The following is a 20,429-nucleotide window of genomic DNA, read 5'->3' as shown; positions in this document are numbered from 1 at the left end:
GGTGGGGTAGGCCCTGTGGTGGACGTAGAGCAGGCTGTAGCGGTGGGAATGGGTAGGTCGATATGGGGTTAGCAGGCCACAGCAGTAGGCCAGATCAAGGCCTTGGAAGGCCTTGAAGGCAAGGACAAGGATTTTGAACTCTGTCCTCTGGGGGGTGGGGAGCCAGTGGAACCAGGTGAGGGTCAGGGTGATTTGGTCACGGAGCCTGGTGTGGGAAAGGACACGAACTGCAGAGTTCTGAATGATCTGCAGCTTGTGGAGGGAAGAGTTGGCAAGGCCGATAAGCAGGGAGTTGGCAAAGTCGAGTCTGGATGCAATAAATGCGTGGATGAGGCTTTTGGTGGCCTGAGGGGAGAGGCATTGGCGGAGCTGGGCGATGTTGTGGAGGTGACCAAGGCTGTTTCTGTGCTGTGGGAGAGGAAGGAGCAAAGCTGGGAAGGAACGACTCATATATAGCTCCTTTCATAGCAAGGAGATGCTGGTCTCTCCAGTTCCACCATCAAGGTCCAGCTTTTACAAAATTCTGTTGTACGTATCCTTACCCGCTCCAAACTGCATTCCTATCACCACAAACCTTGCCAGGCTTCGCCGTGCCACCTGGGAAGCTCACGGAGTTTCTGGTTCCAACCATACACCTGATGAGGACTAAAACCCGTGCTTGTCGGATGTCAAACGACCAAGTCGTGACTATCCTGCTTGAGAGGGAGGTATGTGGGGTCTACTTGGAACTGAACTAGCTTCCAGGTGACATACTTGGCAATGGAATGTCGGGATCGAGCCCTCTGTGGCAGTCTCGGTAGTCCAGTTCGTGAGCCAGGCAGATCTGCAGCATTCCAGGGAGGCACATGGCTCATCGGCAGGACTTGGAAAGGCAGACCAGTCACTGGGACGGGGAATCATCCCGCTCAGCTGCTGTTAACCCTGCAAGCCAAAGCCCTAATGAGTAAAGTGGTCCTAGCTGGACAAGCAGCAGGAAAGCTTACCAGACAGTGATATCAATGACAAGCTATGTGGTTTAGGCTGATTAGACTCCAGCAATACCCCAACTCACACCCTGGGGTTCCCAAGCCTTGGCTCTTGCCAACCTGTGCCTAATACTTTCTGGAATTAGGTAAGCAGGATGTGTTCCTCCAGGGAGAATGTGCACATACCATTCCAACAATTTATTTTTTTAGAGACTTATCAAGCTGAAAAGAGATGGGACAGCATTGGTCACGAATATACAGGTAGCAGAAGACTTGAGGGAGATGAAGAGGAGAGCTGCAGATAAAGAGGCACAAAGGCAAAGGTAAGCCAAGTTCAGAACATTTATGCTAACAGTATGCTCCACCAACTTAGCACAGAAAATAAGAGCATAGCTTTTGCATCTTGTTGTAAGATCTATTGGAACTGAACATTGATCAGCCTAAGCAGATACTGGAATCTTGTTTCAGCTCCAATGTGACAGTTTTCTTCAGAGCTTAAAAAATGTTAACAAGAAGTGTTGTACACTAAGGTAAATCTAGAAATAAGACATAGTTACTGATATAGGCTGATCCGGATAAAATACGCTACAGTATAGTACGGGTCTGCTTATAGTATGGCTGCACTATGGATAGGAAGTGTAGGCTTCTGACGCAGACAGGCTGGCTTCCTGGGTGCTGCGGGCATGCATGCTATGCACAAAAAACACTGACTTCCTGTGGGCTGCTCATATGCATTATGTGCAGGAATTGCCACTGAACTCAGTTACTGTATGATGTGCGCTCTATGTGCAGACAGCACCATTGATGATCCTGATGACAGCAATGACTTCATGACCTGGAAGCGCTGACCACTGGTCCTTTTTATAGTGTCTTGTTATTACACATGGTCCGTGTTAACCCAAACCACCACGTATAGCAGGGTTATTTGGGTACAATATTGCGTACTGGGGGGGAAGACTAGTAGCATGAAGCTGCTGCATCTTCATTCTATATGGAAAGGGATGGTGTGAAAGATACTTTATATGTGCAAGTTGTTGTTTAATACTGCTCTCCCTGAATAAAAGTCTTTATATTTACCTGTTGGAAGTCTTTTACAGTCAACATAATGCTGGCAGTGTTTTTGTTTTGGTGTCTAAAGGAGGACGAAGCTGGAGAGTGAAGCAGCCATTAGTCATGATAAGTTTGAATACATTACAAAGAAATGGCTATCAGCAAAAGCCCGTAAAATTCCACAGGATTTGTATGATCTTCTCATCAGTCAACAGAAGCAATGCACTGAGCTAATTCAGGATAAAAACAAATTGATAAATGAGCTGCAGCAGGTAATAATTGGATACCTTGAGAGAAAGCTGTAACATTTTCATGGTTTAGCTTTAAGTTATCACATTTTTATGTTTAATATTTGTAATAATAATAAAATAATTATAATCCTTGCATTCAATATAGTACCTCATCACGTCATTGAGACATCTCAAAGAGCTTCACAGGAAATACATAAATTGAATGGACTATGTATTTTATGGGTGAAATGTGGCAGCCAGTTGCGCACAGCAGTGTCCTATAAACAGCCATGGAGTAAATGGTCGATTTTATTTGGGAGATTGTTGGCCAGGACACTGGGTGAAACTCCCTGCTCTTTTCGAACAGTGACATGGGATCTTTAACATCCACCTGAACAGGCAGCTGGGACCTCGGTTTAAAGTGTCATCCGAAGGACGGTACCTCAAACGTGTCAGCTTAGATTATGTGATTCCAATTTCCTACGTGGGGTTTGAACCCACAACCTTCTGATTCAGAGGCGAGAGTGTAACCATTAAGGCAGACGTCACATTATTTGGCAATGAAATGTTCGTAGCTATCCAAGCTAGATGGGCATGGGTTTAATTTTGTTGTTTACTTGATGTTCAATTCTGATTGACCGAGAGAATAGGTAAAGCTGAGGATATAGTATTTATGGATTTAGAGAAGGCTTGTGATAAAATACACATAGGAGACTTGTTAAAAGTATTAGGGTGCATGTTATTAATTGGAAGGTAGCAGTGTGGATAAAAAGTTGGTTAAAGAATAGGAAACAGGGTGGGAGTACAGGGTTGTTATTTGGAAAGGAGAGATGTAAATAGTAGTGTTTTCAGGGTCAGTATTAAGACCACTGCTTTTCTGCATTTATATAAATGATCTGGATTGCGGTGTAGGGGGCATGATTTCTAAGTTTGGAGATGACACAATAATAGTGTAGGTAACAGTGCATAAGATTATAAGCCACTTCAGGGTGGCATAGACAGATTAGTTTCAAATGATAATGAAATTTATTGCAGGCAAATGTGAGGTTATACATTTAGGGAGGAAGAATAAGGAGAGCAAGAATATGTTAGGAGTTGAATTGGCAGGCTCAAGTGGGAAGTAAAAAGGCAAATGGGAATGTCATGTTTATTGATGTTTTATTTAAGTTCTCTGAGATCCTACAATGCTTTGAAGGGCGTTGTATAAATGCCGGCTATTGTTATTCATTCTACTTGATTTATATTTGCAGGAGCTAAAGTTAAAGGATGACCATTACGTGAAAGACCTGAGGAAAGCTTCAGAAGACATTGAACTGTTAGCAGAACGAATGGAAGAGCAAATGAAGACTATATCTAAAGCCTATCGGGAAGAAATTATACAAATTGAGGTGAGAATTGGACCNTTTTTTTCGAATGGACATGACCTTTTCTTGCTGGGAGGGTAAGTTAGTCAGAGCCAGAAACCTTTCCCTGTTATTACTGTCAATGTGTTTCTATGATTGGTTGGCAAGCTAAACAGAGCTCTCTGTTTAACTTACCAACCAATCATAGAAACACATTGACAGTAATAACAGGGAAATGTTAGCAAGGTCATCTCAGTTTTTATTTTCCTTCATTTATGGACTGAGTAATCCAAAAAGCACCATATTGAGGTTTATGTTGGAAGATTCGAAAAGAGATTTGTAAATCTTTTAGTAAATAATGATCACTCCTCTGGAACACTATTCAGATGCTGACTTCATCCAACAGTGACAACAAGAAGAGGACAACAACAAGATTCCATTTATAGAGCGCCTTTCACGTCGGGAGGACGTCCCAAGGCGCTGTACAGTTGGGTCAGGACCCGAGCAGGGGGGAAATGGTCAGGGTGAGGGGAGGGAAGGGAGGGAGCGAGGAGGGGATAGAGAGTCGAGAGGGGAGCTGAAGGCACGGTCAAAGAGAAAGGCCTTGAAGGAGGAAAGGGAGGAGGCGGCGAAGGCACTGGGGGATAGAGTTCCAGAGCCTCGGGGCTGAGAGGCTGAAGGCCCGGCCATCAATGGTAAGGCGGTTGGGGCGGGGGATGTGGAACAGACCGGAGCCAGAGGAACGGAGGGGATGGGCAGGTAAGTAGGGGGATAGTAGGTCGGAGACACATAGTTTACTGGTTACTAATCCTTTTGTAACTCTTGTTATTTATTCTTCATTGTGAAACAAGGGCCAGAGGCTTAGGCCTGAAACCCTCTGACCTGAAACTTTCTGCACTCTGATGACGGGGAATGGCAGATTGATAATCTGAAAATAGAGTAGCAGTTTAACTCAGAGGGCATCCTGTAAATACAGCTATTATTCTCTCTGGCAATCATTTCCATGTAATGTGACCTTTTCGTGTTTGCATTCACTTATTCCAGTATCAGTTCCAGTTCTGTCTTCTAGATTCTCCGAGTATACTGACCTAATAAACCAGATATGTTGTCCATAGATTTCCATAGAGTTGTGCTGCTCCCTAAGAATCAAGCAAGGAGTTCTTAGTACCTGCTGCCTACCTAGTGATGGCTGAAACCTGCACTTGTCTAATGATTAACTAGTGTCTTTCCTCCTTGGGGAGAGGTAAGCACATTCTGAGCTGGTTCCAAGGTGAGGAACCTGGCAACAGAATTTTGGAATCAAGTCCACTCTCTATGGTGATCTCAGTGGGCTTGTCCATAAGCCAGGAAGGTACTCCGTGGGATTTTTAGAATACAATAGAATATACAGCACAGAAACAGGTCATTCAGCCCATCTGGTCTAGGCTGGTGTTTAAGCTCCACATGGGCCTCCTCCTGCCCTTCCTCAACTAAACCTATCAGCATAACTTTCTAATCCTTTCTCTCCCATGTACCTGTCTAGCTTCCCCTTGAATAGATCTATGCTATTTGCCTCAACTACTCCTTGTGGTAGCAAGTTCCACGTACCCACCACTCTCTGTGTAAAGAAATTTCTTCTAACTTCCCTATTTGATCTATTGGTGACTATTTTATATTGATGGCCCCTGGTCTTGGTCTTCCCCACAAGTTGAAACATCTTCCCTATTTCTATCATATCAAAACCTTTCATAATTTTAAAGATCTCTATCAGGTCACCCCTTACTTACCCTTCTCTTTTCAAGAGAAAAGAGTCCAAGCATGTTCAGCCTTTCCTGATAGGTATAACCTCTCAGTTCCGGGATCATACTTGGGAATCTCCTTTGCACCTTCTCCAGTGTCTCTATATTCTTTTTATAATGTGGGGACCAGAACTGCACACAGTATTCCAAATGTGGTCTAACCAAGGTTCAATATAAGTTTACCATAACTTCTCTGCTTTTCATTTCTATCCTTCTAGAAATGAATTTTTAATGATAGATCAGACAACCTGGGTCATGTGCAGGATGTACAGGGCAGTCCAGTCACTGGAGGCACTTCTTTCCACTTGTCTTCAGTTAACCTTGTAAGCAAAGTCCTATTAGATATTGTTCCAAGCTGGCCAAGCAGTGTGAAGCTTGCCAGAAAAGTTTTCACAATTACAAGCTATGAGATTTTAGCTGGTGTATTCCAGCAGGAGCCTGGTGCATAATCTGGAGCCCCCCCAATCCTTGACTTTTTCCAGCATGTATTTAATACTTTCCAGAATTAGATAAGCAGGGTGCATCTCTCTGGGGATGCATTCCATTCATTCCATACCCGCACTGCAACGATTCACGCTATCACAGCGGCAGTTAGTCACCACTCTGAGGATTAACTCCAAGTATTAGCTTATTAAAAATAATAATGTGGTCACACAGCTGTGCGCAATTGGCCGCCGGTTTTGCCCACAAGATATACAGTCAGTTCACTTTACAGTATATTCTGTGAAGCGCTTTGAGGCATCTCGGAGACGTGATAAAGTGCTATATCAAATGCAAGGATTAGTATTATTATTTATTCCAGATCCAGGGAAATTTCCATGCTTTAGTCAGCTTGTACATGTTAGTCTCTTGTTTTGGTTTGCATACTCTTAAAAATGGCGTTGGGTTTTCAAGAGTATTAGACACACGGCTGACCAAATAAAACAATGCATCAGCTCACTAGCCAACTCCAGAAAACTCCAGTAATCATTGTGTGAGAACGGATCAGGCTATGCTACTAGATCATACACATTTGAATTCATATTTACTTATCTTTATTTTTATCTCTGACAGAAAGCCTTTCAGATGGAGCGTCATGGACTACAACGAAACAACTTTTGGGACTGGAAAGGTGCGATGCAGACACGCAGAGACAAAGAGGTAAACAAATAAATACAATGTGCACAAAATGTGCAAGTACAACAGCAACAAAGAGCCAGTGCAGTTTAGGATAAAGATAAGAGAGCCTATAATAGAGAGGCTGTTTGTTTTAAGCAATATATTGTCAACTTATTTTTATTCTTATATTTTATATTTAAATGTTTTGAGACCTCCTCCCAAAGTGAAAGGCGCTATATAAATGTAATTTGTATTGTGATTGTATTTTTTAGATCGACTATCTGATGACTCGATTGGAGAAAGTAGAGGAGTATGAAGAACAACTCCAGGAGTTCAGAGTGCAGGATGCAGAAGAATACAATATGATCAAGATTAAATTGGAGAATGATGTGGAGGTGTGATCGTAGAAGGGTCTCATTCTATTTATAAATAATAATATAATATTCCTTGTATTTGATTCGTTTTCAAATCCCTTCACTCCCTGGCACCTCCCTACCTCTCCGACTTCCTCACTCCCCAGTCCACCACCCGGCGCCTCCGCTCGACTAGCACCGGCCTCCTGCTCGTCCTTCACACCCTCCGCTCCATCATTGGAAGTCACGCATTCAGCCACTACGCCTCAAAACTCTGGAACACTCTCCCTCAATCCCTCCGGCTTGCCCCCTCTCTCTTTCAAATCCCGCTTGAAAGCCTTCCTTTTTGACTGTGCTTACGGGCACCTCTCCCCCCCCACTCCGGCTCGGAGTCAGGCTCCGCCACTGTTAAACGCTTTGAGACGGTGCCCTGGTTGGAGGGCACTATAGAAGCGTGACTATGTTGTTGCTGTTGTGCTCCAAAAGAACCCCCACCTATTCCCCCTTCTATACCCTTCAACCTTTGTTACAATAGCAATCTACAATATTATTTTGTGTGCTGGACTCAAAGCGGCAGCCTTTAAGAATCAGTATTTTTTAGATGCTGGAACAGCAGTTGCAGCAGATGAGAGCTACCTTCCAGCTAAACCAAGAGAAACTTGAATACAACTACCAGGTGCTGAAGAAACGTGATGAAGAGAATATGATCACAAAATCACAACAAAAGAGAAGAATCACAAGGTTAAAAAATACCCCGATCACCTTACTTTCAACAAGCATTTATTTAGGGAGTCTGTCTTCATCCTCCCCAATGACCTCAAATGTAATGTGGTGATTAAGGACTTTGTAAATGAATCTCTCTTACATTGAACCATAGAATTGCCCACATTAATATTCTGTACATTCTCCCTGTATGATTCACCACTCTGCCAATACCTCTAGACACATTTGCTTGCCTTTGGCTACATCCTAATCACCAGTTCATTCCAGAGTCAACCCTTGGCATTTTATTCAACCCTCAACTTTCTTTTAAACCATATATCCAGTCCTTGACCAACACTACTTTTTTCCACTTCCAGAGCATTACTCGCCTTGATTCTACCTTACCCCCTTCCTCTGCTGAAATCTCGTTCATATCTGTCACATCCAGACTTACTTTTTCCACTGTGGCCACCCTAGCCTCATAAACTCCACTTAATTCAGGACTCTACATCCTCTACATTATCCTTTTGAATGCTAACCTCTGCATGTCATCATTCCTATCGGCAAGTTGCACTGCCTCCCTGTCTCTTAGCAGTTCAATACCTAGATTCTTATGCTGACCTTCCATTTCTTCCATGTCTTTGCCCTACCTTCCCTCTGCAGTCTCCTCCAACCTCACTCTCCTGCTTACTCTCTTCATTCCGCAGATTCAAGCCTGTTGCACATCCCTCTCCTTCCCATCAGTAACCAAGTGTTTGGCCATTATGCCCCCAACGCTCTGGTATTTCCTTCAATATCTCTTCACCTCACGTCTGCACTCTATGCCTTTAAAACATTCCTAAAATTCTATTTGTTTGACTTTGCTTCGGATGCTTATACCCTAATCCCTCTCCATTCAACACAACAACAACAAGATTCCATTTATAGAGCACCTTTCACGTCGGGAGGGCGTCCCAAAGCGCTGAAACTTTGATTGATGTTTCACACCATCTGTGTAAAGCATTTCAAGATGGCCTTGTATTTGAAAGACATTGTATGAGTGAACACTCTTGTTGTTATTTAACCCTTACAATATGTATCAGTGTTCTTTGTTTTGATTGCTAGATGTAAAGTCAGCTAATCAACAAAAATCAAGCATAGAAAGATATTTATCAATTGATTAAGTATTGGTTAACTAACTTCACATCTAACACTCCCTGGAATTCAGATGGTTGATGGTCGACCTAATGGAGGTGTTTAAAGTTAAATAAAACTCGAAAGATTAGATACAGAGGAACTGTTTCCTCTGATGATGGAATCCAGAATTAGGGGATAGACTTAAAATTAGAGGTTTTAGGAGGGAAACCAAGAAAGAATGTTTGGAAAGCACTTCATGATGTTAGAAAGATCCCAAACTATTTTACAGTCACTACTTACAGTACTGCATTGATCAAAATATCTTTGTTGTGGATCATTTTACAGGCAGCAGGACACTCTAAACAGACTGAAGTCAAAACTGGCTAAACAAGAGAAGATGTACCAAGAGGAGAACCAGACCCTGACGGATGGATACAACCGAGTTGTAGAACAGTACAAGGACATACAGTCCAAAATTAGGTTCTAAAATTTCTATTTGAAACCTGATCCAGTGTATTGTTTCATTGCATGATATTGATGGACTGACATCAATCCTATAGCACTATAGCAAATCTGGGAAACAATTTATCACAATATTTCTGTGCTATTGATACTTACCAGGTTACTTGGTTCATTGCAATCACTGACACTCAGCTTACTGAATTGCTTGGATAGTTATATTCTTAGCACTTTAGCAATTTAGGGAGCACAATATTTTTTTCATTGATGTTACATTAACCCTCTCCAATTAATTTGCAAGTGACAGGTATTTCGTGTCTTATTATCAGTATATAAGTAATTTATTACCCAGTTTGTGATCAGTTGTTAAAGCTGGATAGTGGCTTGCAAGTTGTGATATTTGAAAAATCTATACTCTATAACATTCACCATTATGAAATATTCATATTGTACATTTTACCATAGTATCAGTTATCTCAATACGTGTACATTACTCATGACCTGAGTTTTTACACTTCTGTTTATGTTTATGGGCATGAAAATTTGCAAATATTTCTCAAACCAATTCTTTTTTCTAATCAGACATTTTGCTGCTGTTGATGCAAAGAACTTTGAAGATGTTTGGCTGATGAATGAGGGGGAAGTGAAGGAACTGGTTCAAAAGGCCTTGGAGGCTGATCGAATTATCCACGAACAACAGCTGGGTTTGTGTTGGAAAAAACCTAATCTGTGTTTCATGACTAATGTCGGACCTATTATACCATGCTCCAAGCAAGGAAAATTAGCTGTCCAACTGGCAGAAGAAATTATATTAGGAGGTAAGTGGATAAGTGTTAATGTGTTATGAAAACAAACTTAATTTGCTATTGGACCATAGCAAATCTTAAACTGTTGAACTACAAGTAGCCAAGCTGAGAAACTTTACTTTTATCCGGTTATTGGTTTTGCTCATCAAGATTCTGTTATCCACCAGCAGTGGGAAGCTTATACAATATAATACAAATTTAACATGTATATAATGCCTTTCACATCGGGAGGATGTCCCAAAATGCTTGACAGTACTGGCTTGCACCCCTGAGCTGGGGGTGAGAGCCTGGGGAGAGAAAAGATGGACAAAGGTGTGTTCAAAGTGGAAGGTCTGGAGACAGACATTGAAAGAGAGGAGGGAAGGTCCCAGTTGGCAGGATGTCCGGATGGAGTTTCAGAGAGTGGGAATGCAGTGTTTGTGTTTTTAGATTATTACATTCTAGCAGTACCCAAGTACATATTTTGAGTTCTCCAAGACTTGTCTCTCGCCTAATACTGAGCCTAATGTAAGCTGGATGCATTTTTACTGAGGGAGAGAGTGTGCATCAGAATCACAGAATCATAGCCTAGCTGTAACTGTGAAGAAGGGGGACATTTGTCTCATCGAGTCCGCACCAGTTCCTGAAGCATTCCATTTCAGACACTTGGAAATTCCCATGTGTAGATGCTATGTATATGTGAGACTTTCAGGCTGGTTTGTACACTCAAGCACCATAATGGGTTACTGCACATGGTTTGGTTGACTGAAACTAAATTAGTGAGGTCAAGAAATCAAGACTTACCACTCAGTGCTCCAAGATGCTGCCCAAAATGAATTTAAAATGAGCAAATGTGGGCTCTTTCTTTCTGTTATCACTCCTAGCTGCGAAGGGCGCTATATAAATGCAAGTTGTTGTTGTTTAGGTGACACTGAGACATTGACTGTGGATGAGGAAGTACAGGAAACACCAGTGCTGCCAGCTACAAATAAAACTTTTTTTAATGAATGTTTTACGACTGGTGAGGGAAAAAAACGATGCGAAGGAAAAGCCGAAGAGGTCTCATTGAAGACAGTCAAACAATTGCTGGATGTCTTGTGCGATGAATCTGTGCGTACTTATGTTTTTATAACTCATAGAATTTCATTCTTTTATTCATTCTGGAAAATAAAATTATTCTAAGGAATCTTTGTGTTCAATAGATGGTGTCAGCTTGGCTCATTTGGGAGCAATTTTCTCTCTTCTGTTCAAGAACACATTGAGACTTGAATTTTTGATCTATGCTGAATTAGGCACCCCTCGTATTTTATACATGATGCTTTGTAACTGCATATTGTATACATGCCACATGGGTCATGAACACATAATTAGAACATGGAACAAGAAATAGTAATTTGACTCAGCAAGTTCACTCCTCCCACAGTCACACTAAACCTACCCCATCAAAAACCACCCAACCAGCGTATCTGCTTGGTGAGCATTCTGTACAGAAACTCTGGACTTCGAAAGTAATACAGTCAAAATCGAGATTATTTATCCATCGTCAATTCTAGCCTCTTTACTCCACTATCTCCTGGGCCCATAAAGCACATAAAGAACGCAATCCAAAGTTTGCATCAATGTTTAGTCTTGAATCTGGTATTTGTTGTCTGGAGACCACAATGTGTAATGACAATTTTTTTTTAACAGGGTTTCCTGATTGAACGTAAACTTTCACAAATTATCACCCCACTCCAGAGGGATGAACGGTCCCTGATAAGACTGGATGCTATATTTGTGGTAAGAGCAAGTCTGATTTATAGATTTTCACTCACATACTCGAGATAAGAACCTTTTTCGGTGTTACCATTTCACTTCACTGAGATAATATTGTCTCGTCTAGATTCGACTTTTCCAATGCTCCCTGGCCTACTAGCTTTACCCTTCATAATTAGATATATTATATGCCATTCCATGTCAAGATATAGGAACCTAAGGTAGAAACTAGGAAGCCCGTAACCAGGGACGGAAATATAAGATAGTAACTAGGAGATCTAAAAGAGTATTAAGGAGGAACTTCTTCACGTAGAGGGTACTGAGATTGTGGATCTCACTGCCTGAAGCGATGATTGAATCAGATAATGTGGATGCATTCAGGAGGAAACTAGACCTTCATGGAGAGGGGAATAGAAGGGTATGGGAATGAGGAATGGGTGATGAATCGTGTGGAGTATAAATACTGGCACGGATGGAGCAAGTGGCATGTTTCTGGCAACAATCTTTGTAACCTTTGTGAAATATCAGTGTGCCTTGTCCCAGGTCTGATACGTGACCAATTAAAATTCATGTGAACTCTAAAGAAGGATGGAGCACCATTTTTGCTCTCGGCATGGCCCAAATATTCTTAGAGCTAAAAAAAATTGTCCAATATAGAGTTTGATATTTGACAGAGGGATCCTCTTTCATTTTAAGGGGGACAGAAATTTAAACTTTTCACTCTGGGTCTTTGTCCTTATAAACCCAGCAAGGGAATTAATCATTTGATAAGAATGGTTTGACTATGATGATTAAGGTGCTGTTATACATTTGACCAAGACCAAAGGAGACTGAGGAAAAGAAGAGATAAGCAATCGGTTTCTCCTAAAATTAAGACGTATTTTTGCCGTAAGATGTCTTCTTACCAATTGTGTTGGTCACTTTTATGTTCAGACAGCTTATTGTTATTGTATCATCAAGTTAATGGTTATTCAAAGCTTAGGAAATTCTGATTCATTTCTGATCTTAAACAGGCTTTAGGAATTGAGTCTGCAGACGATATCTTCAAGCTGACAGATTTCTTCATTGATTATAAACAGCATTCTACGTCTGAATTATACAAGGTAAGGTAACCACACCATCAGAACTAGAATTGTAAATACATTTTGAATTTGTAAATTTAATTTCTCCCTTAAGACATGTAGTCCTCTCTTATTCCCAGGAATATTTCAGAACAAATAATATTTTGCTTTATGAGCAAATACCACCTTTGAAATTACCTGAGATGCTTCCATGGTTTTGCTTAACTCTTTCACTGTATTCTAATTTGCAAGATTTGCAAAAGGATTTGAAAATAGCAGTTACTGTGTCATGCAATTCTAGGTGCAACAAATGAGTGGTGTAACCTAGATTAGAAGTTATCAATAGTTGTATAAATAAATACTCCTTACATTTGGTATGATGCCTTTCAAAGTGCTTCACAGAATATACTATAAAGTGTAGTCAATGTGTGTTTTGTGGGCAACAGCAGGTTTAACCTAAATGGATATAACATAGATTGTAAATTATCAATAATGGTATAACTTAAGTTAAAGGTTAGTCTCATTGAACCAACATTGGGATTTATAATACGATACAAATTACAATGCAAATTTACATTTATATAATGCCTTTCACGTCGGAAGTGATCTTGTTTGAACCGTTCGACTTGCTTGAATCAAATTTTGTCTTACTTTTCGATGTTAATGGTTAATTGTACTGTGTGAATTTTAAGTAGCCTCTCACCCACCAGAATGTCACAAGCAGTATACCACAGCACGTTCAATACTATCTAATCTAAATATTGTAAGCCTCTTCTCTGCTGCTTCCTGCTATGACCCGATTCAAAAACTTTACTTTCGCAGTAGTTTGATTTCAAATAGTCAGAGATCTTGGGATGTAAACTAACTGTAGTTGTGTGTTGAACCATTAAGAGGAATAAACAGCATTCCTCAAAGAGTAATATGGGAATGTATTAGACCACAGAAGACTATTGGGGCTAGCTTGCCAAACTCAAAATAAAAAGCAAAAGTATAGACAACTGCATGACAACAACTTGCATTTATACAGCAGCCTTTATGTGGGGTGGCACCTTTGGAACTTATTTTATATGGACTCAACAATGGTGTATTTTGTATCTCTCATATCCCCAAAATTAACAGTTATAATAATAATCCTTTCATCTGATATAGTTGCTTTCACTTCAGGCCGTGTCAAATGGTTTACAGGATATATTGTAAAGTGTATTGACTCTGTAATTTATAGAATTCATAACCCTTACAAATAGCTATCGAATTGCCTTTTGAAGTTGTTACCACAATCTGCCCCCAGTTTATTCTACATATGTAAACCATACAGCTTTTAAAAAGACTAATGATGCAAAAAGTATAACTGAGCATCCAACACTTCCAACACTGGAAACAACTTAAATACAAACAGACAATGGTGGAAATGGACAGTAGTCAATGAGTCACAAGAGAAGTTCAGATAAAGAAAGCTGTTCAGCCCATTTGATCTCATCTTACAGAATAACCACCCCACCATCTTCATATTGCAGTTTCTTGAACGAGGGTTGACCTTAATTACTCTTCCTGGTAAACTGTTCCAAGTGTTGATTATCCTGTGTGAATAAATACTTCCTGGTGTCCGTCTTAAGGTTGCACTTGAAACCACTGAACCTGTACCTTCTTTGGTTTTCTTTAGGAGACTGACGAACTTTTGGAGAAACTGGAAAAGGAAGAGGCAAAAAAAACGGAATCATCCACAAAATCAGATAAAGTAGCCACAGAAACCGAGGAACATTCTGAAGTTTGCAGACGTTCAGTCGATGAAGAGGCAGATATTTGCCTATCTATGAGATCCAAGAATTCTTATGATCTGTTTCACCCAAATGATATCCTCAGAGCTCTCAAGGATTTCCTCAGAGAACGTGAGACACCAATGTATGTTTTCATTTCAAGAACCCTCACAACTCAGATGAGCTTACAAAAAAAAACATTATTTGTCCTGGAAAACTGACTATATTTTTCCTATAAAACAGCTTAGAATATTATTAATGTGCAAACGATAAAAAAGTTCACTTCAACAACAACAACAAGATTGCATTTATAGAGCGTCTTTCACGTCGGGAGGACGTCCCAAGGCGCTGGACAGTTGGGTCGGGACCCGAGCAGGGGGGAAATGGTCAGGGTGAGGGGAGGGAAGGGAGGGAGCGAGGAGGGGGTAGAGAGTCGAGAGGGGAGCTGAAGGCACGGCAGAAGAGAAGGGTCTTGAGACCGGCCTTGAAGGAGGAAAGGGAGGAAGCAAGGCGAAGGCACTGGGGGCTGGAGTTCCAGAGCCTAGGGGCTGAAGACTCGGCCACCGATGGTAGGGCGGTTAGGGCGGGGGATGTGGAGCAGAACGGGCAGGGTAAGGGTAAGGGTACTTCAGATCCTTTAGCTGAGATTCTGGAATTTGCAATGTGATAATCATTGGTTGCTTTTTATTTTATACGAATGGCTGGTTTGGAGCTGAACACCTCTCCCTTCAAAACTATCAACCAACAATGTTTTAGTCCGTGGCAAGGTAGTGCAAAATCTGCATCCCAGGTGCAAGACTATTTGAAATCGGATGTATTGCCAGATATGTGACATGGCAATGAAGTAGAGAAAGTATTAGAGTATCATGTGGGAGTGAGTAAAATACGTGGAGGAATATAAAGGTACAATTTGCAGGGAGTTTGATGTAATAATTAACTCTGGTGAAAAAGATTACCAATGTTAATTTACACAACAACATGTTTTGGTCTTTTGGTGTTTACCATTAAACAACCATTAGGTGTAAACCAACCCTGACAGTGTGAGGTCTCCAGGCTGTGGCTCTCATAGGTCCAAGATCGTTGCCATCTTAGAAAATCTCAATCAAGTTGTTTTTGAAATTTAAAGCATAGCTTCTGAAATAGTTTTATTCGTCTGTTGAATTATTTGTTTCCAGTTATAATGTGTCAAGTAGTTGTGATATTTGCACTCTCCCTGGCCCCTTGACGTATGTTCTATCTCTTTAACTATTCAGATGTTCAAGCTGTCATGGAACTTATTCAGATCCAATCCCACAAACTAATTCTGGCCAGCAAATGATTACAGTAATAATAATAATAATAATCCTTGCATTTGGTATAGCGCCTTTCATGTTGTGTGACATCCCAAAGTGCTTCACAGGATTTTACTGTGAAGTAGAGTGACTATGTATTTGTGGGTGAATGTAAAGACCTTCAGAGAGGGTACAGGGAAGGGGAACTAGATTCAAATAGGCATCTGAGTGATGTGACCCTGAGGTATGGACAGGAAGACGATGCCAATCCTCTCACGTATTTCATGTTGAGATGTGCTGCCCACCAGGAAGCTCGCAGGGAGTTTGTACCTACCATCCACCTAGTCAGGGTGTAGACCCAGGCTTGTCGGATATCGATTGACCGACTAGTGAGTATCCTTCTTGGGAGGGCAGGAAGTAAACAGGGTCTCCTTGGAGCTGAATCCTGCAAGCCAAAGCCCTAATAGTAGGGTGATCCTAACTGGACAAGCAGCATGAAGCTTGCCAGACAGCAATATCAATAATAATAATAATAATAATAATCCTTGCATTTGATATAGCGCTTTTCACGTCAGGAGGACGTCCCAAAGCGCTTCACAGAACACACTGTAAAGTGAATTGACTGTATATTTGTGGGCGAACGCGGCAGCCAATTGCGCACAGCAATGTCCCACAAACAGTCATGGGTTGAAAATGACCAATTTATTATTGTTTTTGGTTTTGGAGGGATTATTATTAGGCGTGTGGAGTAAGGAAACTTGCCCAAGGTTTCGCCCTGCCTGGAAATGAACTCAGGTCTCTCGCTTGCAAAGCGAGTGCTCAACCACTGAGCTACAGGACTCCACAAAATGACAAGCTATGCACTTTGGGGGCCCCAAGCTGTGCCAAATACTTTCCAGAATTAGGTAAACAGGATGTGTCACTCCAGGGAAAGGGATGGAATTCCATTCCAATAATCTATCTCTGAAATTTCCATGTTTTATTATTTTATGTTTTATGTATTATTATTATGTGTAGGTGGGATGCATGGAATTCTCAGCTTGGTTTCGATACTCTTAGTGATTGGTTTCTACATGTGTCAGACACCCGTCTGAAAAACAAATTATGAGGAGAGGCTGCAGGAAGCGAGCAATGTTTGACTAACGAACAGCAGGGACAGGGGAGATTATACTGAAGTATTCATGACCCTAAATGGTACAGACAAAACTATAGGTCAAAAAAAATCTTCAAAAGGGACACACAAGCTGAGCTCTTGGTATGAGGCTTAGTTGCTGTGTGTTTTTGTATGTCTTCATTTGTAATGAATACAAATGAAACCATAAAGTAATTATTAATAAATTCACCAATAATAATAATAATAATAATAAATAATAATCCTTGCATTTGATATAGCGCTTTTCACGTCGGGAGGACGTCCCAAAGCGCTTCACAGAACACACTGTAAAGTGAATTGACCGTATATTTGTGGGCGAACGCGGCAGCCAATTGCGCACAGCAATGTCCCACAAACAGTCGTGGATTGAAAATGGCCAATTTATTATTGTTTTTGGTTTTGGAGGGATTATTATTAGGCTCTGCGTGGAGTAAGGAAACTTGCCCAAGGTTTCGCCCTGACCTGCCTGGAATGATTTTAGATGTTGTTGTTTATATAAAAAAAACTTAAAATGCAGAAAATCTGACCCTGATTCCTGTAGATGGAAGAGCAATATTGTGTTGTAATCTCCCAACAAAGCTTTCAATCATCAGGTTTATTTTTTTCCAGTGAAAAGCAGCCACCGAAGGTAATACATGTAAAGGAGAGGGATGATTCGGAGGATTCGGAATACTGGAATGTTATGGCAAATGTCATCTCTGAAAGCCACCTGAAGACCTGGGATGCTCTGGAACGAGCACTGGGAAAATACTAGTAAGTGCACCCCACAGCTAATAGTAAAGTTACATTATCAGTATTAATTCTAATTTTCCACAACACTTTCCATCAAACTGGACATTAAAACATAGCAGACAATGGGAGGGGCAGTGTAAAGCAATGATACATGTCTGGTATAATGCTTGGTGTCCCTAAATAACTAGGTTTTAGCAAATAAATTTGTGTTTGGAGGAACATCATTAGAACAACAGCAAGTGATTGATTTGTCATTTTCACTGGGGCTTGTAAGCATCATCAGACAATATTACACAAGCTGCAGACTATCCAGACTTCTACAAGTAGTGTTCTCTCCTGCATTAGGCTCCATGAGCCTATCACCCCCATCCTGCCTTGGCTCCATTGGCTCCCATCCCTAGTGGATCGAGTTTAAGATGCTTGTTCTCAACTTCAAATCCCTCCACGGTCTTGCCCCACTCTACCTTTGTGGACTCTTCAAACTGTACTAACCTGGCCACTACCTTCACTCAGCAGGCATTGGCCTGGTCATGTCCCCCGCTCTATACGCGCTACCATGGGCATTGGTCTTTCAGCTTATCTGTCTCACTCTGTGGAACTCCATCCTGGAGTCCCTCGAACTCGCTTCCTCATCTCTTTCAAGGTCTGTCTCCAGACCATTCTCTTTAATCACACCTTTAGTCATCTTTCCCTTCCCATCTCTTGACTCCTCCCACCCCCATCTCACCACTCGAGTGCCAAGCCAGGACTGTCAAGCAGCTTGAGACAGCTCCTGATGTGAAAGGCTCTGTCTAAATGTAAATTTGTAATGTACTTTATTATATTATCCATATGAGCAGTGAATATTCCTTCCAGTTTTAAAAATATCAATTTCTTTGCTTTCACATAACTCCTTATTTGAAAGCAAATCTAATTTTATGTACATTTCATGTGCTAATGCTTATATGTTATAGAATACACTAAAATATACTTAATATTGCTTTCTTTAAATTTAATTAAAAAAAAATGTCCCCCTTAATACCAAGCACAATTCTCTGGCCAAAACTCTGGAAAGGAGACCTGATATTTGCTCTGTCTCCAGATCTCTTTGCATTTTCTTTTTCAGCAAAGTCTTGGTCAAAAGAGAAGCTTTCGTCAAGGAAACAAGTGGTCTTTCACAGCAGAATTCAGAATTCAGGTTGTTATTACAACAGTATATCCATTCAAGGGTAAGTGAGTCACGGTGTACATTACAGAAATGTTCATTTATGATGTTATGATCGAACATTAATGTCTAATTAGTGGTGAATTCAAATAATAGGCAGAATTAACCTTAATTCACATCCTGCTGGATAGAATTCTGGCAGGCTCAACTACTTTGCATACCTTGCACACCCTATACTCATTTGCCCCCATCTCTCCCGCCTCCCTTTACCCCACCATCACCAAGATGAAGCCCACCATCTGCTGCCTTGACTCCCTCCCAATCCAGCTTCACCCAACTCCCCCTCTTCTGGGCAATGCTGGCTGACACAATCAACCAGTCCCACTCGTTGGGTTTTGTCCCACTCCCTCTCAAAACCGCCATCATCACTCCTCTCCTTAAATCACCCACCCACGATCCCTCCAACCTCACAAATTTTAGACCAATCTCAAATCTGTTCTTCCTGACCAAAGTTTTGGAACGCGTCGTTGCAAATCAACTTCGCTCCCACATCTCTCTCCACTCTATACTTGAACCCCGCCAGTCTGGTTTTCACCCTGTCCACAGTACAGAGACAGTGCTCGTGAAAGTAACAAATGACATCCTCTCTCTGTGACCAGGTCACCCTCTGCATCCTCGTTCTGCTCGACCTCTCTGCTGCGTTCGACACAGTCAATCAAGCCATCTTCCTCCACTGCTTCTCCTCCCTCATCCACCTTAGTGGGACAGGACTCGCATGGCTTGAGTCCTATTTGATAAATTGCCAACGATACATCACTGCAAATGATTTTCTCCTCCTGCCGCCGGCCCGGTCACTTGCGTGTTACCGCCTGGTAATCTTCATGCTCGCTCTCGGTGATGTCATCCACAGACATGGGATCAACTTCCACATGTATCTGGATGACACCCAAATCAACTCTCAGTCCGCAGATGTCCTGGCAGCTTGTTTGACGGACATTAAGGCCTGGATGAGCGCAAATTACTGAACGGATCGATTTCAAGATCCTCTCACTTGTTTTCAAATCCCTTCATGCCCTCGCACCTCCCTACTTTTCGGTTTGCTTACACCCCACTCCCCTACTCGTTACCTCTGCTCTGCTGGCTCCAGCATCCTGACCATTGCTCATCATCTCCACACCACCATCGGTGGCCGTGTCTTCAACCATTATGCCCCAAGACTCTGGAACTCAATCCCTCGCCTCAATCCCTCCCTCTCCACTTTCTCATTTCTCACTCCCGCACTGTCTCATGTGGTGTCCCTCAGGGCTCTGCCCTCGGTCCCCTCCTCTTCACCCTCTATATGCTCCCCCTTGGTGACATCATCCGCAGACATGGAGTTAACTTCCACATGTATGCGGATGACACCCAACTCTACCTTTCCTCCTCTACTCTCAACTCCACGACCACCGATGTCCTGACAGCCTGCCTGTCCGACATCGAGTCCTGGACGAGAGACAACTTTCTTCAGCTCAACGTGCGAAAAACCGAGGCCCTCCTGATTGGCTCACATCAGCGCCTCCGCACCTCAGGCGCTGACACCATCAGCATCCAAGGCTGCACTCTCCACCTCTCAAAGCCAGTCAGGAACCTCGGCGTTTTGTTCGACCCTGAGCTGTCCTTTCTCCCTCACATCCGCACCAC

At 41.8% G+C, this 20,429-nt stretch overlaps 1 protein-coding gene across 2 annotated transcripts in view; it reads left to right on the top strand.

The window, feature by feature from the left end:
- The window catches only part of drc1 (dynein regulatory complex subunit 1 homolog (Chlamydomonas)), a 30,402-nt gene that overhangs the window by 4,881 nt on the left and 5,092 nt on the right, over positions 1-20,429 (top strand). For both annotated transcript variants that reach the window (XM_042333020.1, XM_042333021.1), the window contains exons 3-16: positions 1,176-1,288; positions 2,104-2,287; positions 3,496-3,633; positions 6,420-6,506; positions 6,737-6,859; positions 7,419-7,558; positions 8,981-9,115; positions 9,677-9,912; positions 10,805-10,989; positions 11,569-11,658; positions 12,648-12,737; positions 14,356-14,594; positions 17,483-17,626; positions 18,711-18,813. In XM_042333020.1, the coding sequence (XP_042188954.1) occupies positions 1,176-1,288; positions 2,104-2,287; positions 3,496-3,633; positions 6,420-6,506; positions 6,737-6,859; positions 7,419-7,558; positions 8,981-9,115; positions 9,677-9,912; positions 10,805-10,989; positions 11,569-11,658; positions 12,648-12,737; positions 14,356-14,594; positions 17,483-17,626; positions 18,711-18,813 (2,007 nt within the window). The remainder of the gene's footprint in view (positions 1-1,175; positions 1,289-2,103; positions 2,288-3,495; positions 3,634-6,419; positions 6,507-6,736; positions 6,860-7,418; positions 7,559-8,980; positions 9,116-9,676; positions 9,913-10,804; positions 10,990-11,568; positions 11,659-12,647; positions 12,738-14,355; positions 14,595-17,482; positions 17,627-18,710; positions 18,814-20,429) is intronic.

Source organism: Callorhinchus milii, unplaced genomic scaffold, assembly GCF_018977255.1.
Source record: "Callorhinchus milii isolate IMCB2004 unplaced genomic scaffold, IMCB_Cmil_1.0 Scaffold3, whole genome shotgun sequence".
Classification (NCBI taxonomy): domain Eukaryota; kingdom Metazoa; phylum Chordata; class Chondrichthyes; order Chimaeriformes; family Callorhinchidae; genus Callorhinchus; species Callorhinchus milii.
This window is presented reverse-complemented; position numbering and strand designations above follow the sequence as displayed.